A 6,000-nucleotide genomic window follows, 5' to 3' on the forward strand; every position below is an offset into this window, starting at 1 on the left:
TAAACACTGTCACTCCTCATTCAAACATTTCTAAGTAAGTTTTTATCTTTGTTCAATCTGGTTTTGAATATGATCTTGTTTGCAAATTCTACTTAGCCATTGGCAATATAGATTATAAAAGTACACGCCATAATTTATGCATAGTCTATGCATGCTTACCAAAATTACACCAAACCTAATCAGAACCAGAAGTGTGATAACCACACTGATGAAGAGGTGGAAAGGCAAACAAACTAAATTAGGGTATTGGTTACCTTTGTTTTATTTCTCGGTCATGGATGCATCAGATAATAGCAGGAAGTTTTTGGTCATTTTACTGCTCCAGCGTTTTGTTTTGTTTTTAACTTGAGAATTATTCGGAAAATTAGAAAGTTCCACTGCTTGTAACATGTTAAGATTTACTCAGCCAGTGTCAACATCTCCAGCCAGTGTTGTGATCATCCTGGTGACTCAGGCAGGCTGGACCAGCCAAGAGAATCTTTGGCTTCACCGAGGGTGGAAATCGAATGCGAGCCACCAGGAGGCGAAAGCAGATTTTACTGAAGATATATATATAGAGAGAGAGAGAGAGTGTCCAGGAGACTCAGAAAGGAAAAGAGGGAGTCTCGTCTTTGCTTGGGGTCTGGACTTCTTGGTAATTGTGGTGTGGTGCGCGTGTCCTCTCAGGCATGTAGGAACTGGACAGAACAAAGACAGAGTCCAGGTGTCTATCATAAGCCCTTATTCCCGGCGCCAGGAGGTCTCGGCAAAAAGATGTCTAGCGACAGTGGTCTGGAACAGGCGCATAATGGCTCTGCCCGGTCATTCCCTAGATACCATCTGTTGTGCTGGAAGACCCCAAAGATATCCTTACCTCTTTGTCCCTTACAAGGAAGACATACCCTAAGGCATGTATAGGGAGGGGGTGCAGGTCCTGGCAAGAGTAGAAGCAGGAAAAGAAGCAAAGGGAAAAAAAAGACAGCCTTTTCCTTCACAGGATCCCTTCGACTTCCCTGTCTCACTGTAGCTGACTCTCCTTTTATTTCTTTTTTTCTTTAATTTAAATTCAATTAACCAACATATAGTACATCATTAGTTTCAGAGGTACAGTTCAGTGATTCATCAGTTGCCTATAACACCCAGTGCTCATTCCATCACGTGCCCTCCTTAATGCCCATCACCCAGGTACCCCATCCTCCCAGCCACCTCCCCTCCAGCAACCCTCAGTCTGTTTCCTATAGTTAAGATTCTCTCATGGTTTTTCTCCCTCTCTGATTTCTGTCTATTCCGTTTTCTCTCCCTTCCCCTATGATCCACTGTGTTGTCTCTTATATTCCCCATATGAGTAAAACCATATGATAATTATGCTGAGCAAAGTCAGTCAATCGGAGCTGACTATCCTTTTAGATTGGAGTTTTGCTAAGGAGTCAACACATTTTGGAAATTAAGATGAACTTTACATTACTTAAAAGCTATTAATAAGACTAAAACAGCAAGCCTGATGGTCAGTTTGCAGGCAGTTGTAGACATTGACTGAATACAGTCATTCAATATCAAGACAGGATGACAGGATGTCACGAGACTATGAGAGTTTAATAGAAAGTATGTAGAAGAGGTTCCCCAAGCCTCTTTAAATTCCAAATGTTGGATTAAAAATCAGTAGCAAACAATTTGCTTACACTTGCAGTAAAGGAATTCAATTTGAAAGTGTCTAACACTATTTGCTTCTGTGGTGACAAAAAAAAAAAGACATAATACTCTAGTTTTATTTTCTCATTAAATTATTTTCATTCCATTTGTGAGTGAAATTTCCTGTGTCATCTCTGAAATCCTTTTCCCAGCCTCTCTCCCATCCCTCTGTGTCATCCGTTTGTCACTGTACAAACGGGAACGAGAAGGGAAGGCCAGGGAGTGGATGTGGGAGGGTTCTTCTTGGTCTTTTCTTCTTCTTCTTCTTCTTCTTTTTTAAAAGATTTTATTTATTTATTTGACAGAGAGAGACACAGAGAGAGAGGGAACACAAGCAGGGGGAGCGGGAGAGGGAGAAGCAGGCTTCCAGGCGGAGCAGGGAGCCCGATGCGGGGCTCGATCCCAGGACCCTGGGATCATGACCTGAGCCGAAGGCAGAAGCTTATCGACTGAGCCACCCAGGTGCCCCGGTCTTTTCTTCTTCACATGAAACCGTCATCAACATTATTATTATAAATAATCAGAAAATGAAGCTTGAACTTCAGCAAATTCTAAGAAAATAAAGAGCAGGGCAAGCTCAGGAGAGAGAAGTGCAACACTGTATCTTTAGCTCACTTATTTAAGAAGGTAGTCTGCTCAAATATTGCCTGGGAATCCCCGGGGGGGTGTATACTGAAATCTTGTTGAATCTTTCTCTGTCTCTCTCAAATATATATATGTATGTATGTATGAAAAAGTAGAAGCAATTGCTCTCGATGGGAGAAGATACAGACTTCCAGCAACGAAGCTCCATTGATTCATCATTCATCACTCATTTATTCATTCAACAAATATTCCTCCAGCATTTACTATGTGCTGGACACTGGGCATTCATTTTGAAAGGGGTACATTATGTTTTTAAGATACTCTAGCTTTAAAAAAAAAAAAAAAGATACTCTGGCATTGCGTGGAGAATAGTTTGGGGAAGGGCGAGGGGATGAGCACAGAGACCAGGTAAAAGCCTATTGTAGTCTAGGCAGGAAATGGTGGTGGCTTGGCCTGGGGGATTGGCGATGTACTTATTGCAATGGGGAGAGCTGAGGTGGGGGATGGCACATCAAGAGTTCTGTTTGGATCACGTTAAGCGTGAGTTTCCTGAGAGACATCAAAATAGGGATATCAGAGTGCCCATCAACGTATACAATCTGGAGCTCATGGGAGAAGTCTTAGTGTAGAGTAGATATTCAATACATATGGTTTGCTTAATTAGTTATTGTTGTAAGGAAGACACAGGCTCAGAATTTCCGTTTCCCAGCAGAGGAATCCTAGACTAGATAACCTAATACTTTTTAATCTCTATATCTATCATTCTGGTAGCCTCCTCTCACATCCCTGATTCATTCAGAGACCAGATAGATTTTTAGTTACATTGAAGTGAATTACTCCATTCGTATTTCCTTTGGACCATCAATTTCACAGGTATTTCTAACATCTCATTAGGCTACCACCTGTGCTGTACATTAATTCAGTCCCAACATGTACGGAATCCCAGGTGTATGCCAAGCATCATGCTAGGTGCTAGGTGGACGTGTATCTTTGGCTTTTTTTTTTTTAACACTTCAAGAGACTGAAGCTTAAAAAGAAAACAGCCAAATAATAAGAAAAACTTCCCATGAATGAAATGGATTGTTGCTTTTCTATTTCTTTATTGCTGTATTTTAAGTTTTTTTGACTGTGGGCTGAGAAGCAGAATATCCTAAAATAAGTTTTCCTCTGGACAAGGCAATAAAATATTATTTATTCAAGGTTCTTATAGTTCTGGAACAGTGTTAAAGAATAGATAGATTTAAAAAGCCATGAATCCTCTCTTCTTATGTTCAACAGAAAACAGCCATTATATAAATCATGTAACTAAATTATGTAACTAATAAAATAAGTCTTTCTAAGTTTTCATTCCCTGCAATTTTGTTTTTTATTAATTACACAAATAATGTTCTACTACATGTTCATCACAGTATTAAAATGCCTAAGTGTGCAGGATTTTAAAAAAATGGATTCATTCATTTTGTCCTTCACTCCTTGCCACCAGTTTCTCAAAGATAATGACTGTTAACAGTTTAGTGAGTTTTCCTTCCAACTTTTTTCTCTGTATATTTGTATGTCTTTCCTTTCTCAACGTAAGTTAGATAGTTCTTTTGCTTTTTTTTTCACTTGACAATATACCTTAGACATTGAGCAATTTCATTTTTTATCACATGTATAAATGTACCCTAATTTATTTATTGGTCTATAATTAAGTTTCTTCCAATTTTTTATTGCGGTAAGAATGGTTTGGTGTCTTTATGACCTATATCTTTGTACTCATATGTGAATATATTTGTAGGATCAATTCCTAGAAATGTAATTCTTAGGTTAAAAAATATGCATATCAAACTTTTGGTTGATAACTGACACACTGTAGATCTTTCTACAACACAATCCTTATAATAGATTGTAGGGGACCACTCCAACCATTCATTAGTAGCTATACAGCAGAGGTTCTCAAAGCATGGTTCCTAGACCAAGGGCATCAGAATCACCTGGGACCATATTAGAAATGCAAATTCTTGGGCCTCTCCCTGATATACTATATTAGCTAGGGATCTCCAGAGGAACAAAACCAATAGGATAGAGATATAGAAAGAGACTTATTTTAGGGAATTGGCTCAGGTGATTGTGGAGGCTGACAAGTCCCCAGATCTATTGTCAGCAAATGGAAACCTAGAGGAACGAGTGAGTGTGGTTCCAGTGCCAAAACTGGCAGACTAGGGACTTAGGAAGAGCTGATATTTCCATGGGAAGCTGAAGGCAGAGGAAAACTGATGTGACAGCCACAAGGCAGTCAGGCAGAAGGAATTCTCTTACTCAGCTTTTCTACTTAATTCAGGCCTTCAACTGATTGGATGAGGCCCAACCACATTAGGGAGGGCAATCTGCTGTAGTCAGTCTGCAGATTCAAATATTAAATCTCATCCAGAAACACCCCCACAGCACACCCAGAATTAACGTTTGACCAAACCTCTGGGCATTAGTAGCCAATCAGGTTGAGTCATAAAATTAGCCATCATATGTACAGAATCAGAGCTCTTAGAGTAGGAGCCAGCAATCTGTTTACATCCTCCAGGTGATTCTGATAGACACCAGAGTTTGAAGACCACTGCTCAAGAGTGGGCTTTCTGGCTACTCAGATTTGTCCTCAGAGTCATGGAAAAATGCCCTTGGAGAACATACAGCCAAGTTATATTAGTAACTGATCATGGCAAATAATAGCCATCTTAATTGCCAGCTGGTAGAAAAAGGGCATTGTCATCAGGAACTGGGGAGAGATGGCTTCCATGTCTTCTCTGTGCTAGAGCTTTAGCTAGATCAGCTTGAAAAACTACAGGCGCTTTCTCTGAAGGACTCTCCTGTTTTTTTATTTCAGGCCCGCAGCCTTCAGTAAACATGGACCTGTACTGTGGAGCTGAGCGGGTGTGCAAGGCCTTCTCTGCCCTTGTTGATCAAATCACCTTGTCTAACTTGAAGTGATAAGGAATCCTGGCTCAAAGGCCCCTTGGGATGATGATGAAACATATTTTCAAAATCTATACTAAAAGAATTAAGCCTTTTGCTTCTCAATAATTTGGTGTGAAGCGTGAAGAAAATGAGTTTTATTTTTTAATCTCCCTACTCATGTGTCTTAGTTCTTCAGTTCAGAGTAAATCCTTGGGAGCAAGGGGTGGGAGGGAAATGGAAAGAAGAGGCCAAGTTAAATCTGGGAGTGCTGAGTTTCCAATAGAGGGCTTTTCTTAATTTGAATACCTTGGTAGTGATATTCTAGTGTGTGATTTACATGAGTTCATGCAACTGTCTTCTTCAGGTATCATTTAAATTAGTGAATCGATGACCAGATTTTCTATCTGGATGCTCCTGATGGAGAACAGGCTTGGCAAAGAACTAAACACACACACACACACACACAACTGAGTATATGCAAAACTGGTGAAATCTGAATAAACTCCATGGATTGTACCAGTGTCAATTTTCTGATTGCATTATTGTACTATAATTATGCAAGATGTTACTACTTTTGAGGGAAACTGGATGAAGAGTATACAGGATGTCTCTGTATTATTTCTTATAACTGTATATGAATCAACAATTATCTCAAAATAAATTTATTTTGAAAGCATAAACATTTCTCACTAAAATCCTATATCCAATGAGTTTGGCTAAAGTAACTGTCAGCCTCCTTTCTCTGCATGTATGATTGGGGTACAGATGTTTAATTTAATAATGTCCAAAGATATAGCTAAAATTTTTTTGACTATTAGA

At 39.4% G+C, this 6,000-nt stretch overlaps 1 protein-coding gene across 1 annotated transcript in view; it reads left to right on the plus strand.

Annotated features, from left to right (window-relative positions):
• The window catches only part of DYTN (dystrotelin), a 47,810-nt gene extending 42,596 nt beyond the window's left edge, over positions 1-5,214 (plus strand). Inside the window, exon 12 of the mRNA XM_028112118.1 lies at positions 5,111-5,214. Coding sequence (XP_027967919.1) covers positions 5,111-5,214 — 104 coding nt within the window. The remainder of the gene's footprint in view (positions 1-5,110) is intronic.
• Positions 5,215-6,000: the final 786 nt, after the last annotated feature.

The sequence above is a fragment of the Eumetopias jubatus genome, unplaced genomic scaffold, assembly GCF_037043125.1.
Source record: "Eumetopias jubatus isolate StellerSeaLion01/CBP00866 unplaced genomic scaffold, mEumJub1_p1.0 scaffold_3, whole genome shotgun sequence".
Taxonomy (NCBI): Eukaryota; Metazoa; Chordata; class Mammalia; order Carnivora; family Otariidae; genus Eumetopias; species Eumetopias jubatus.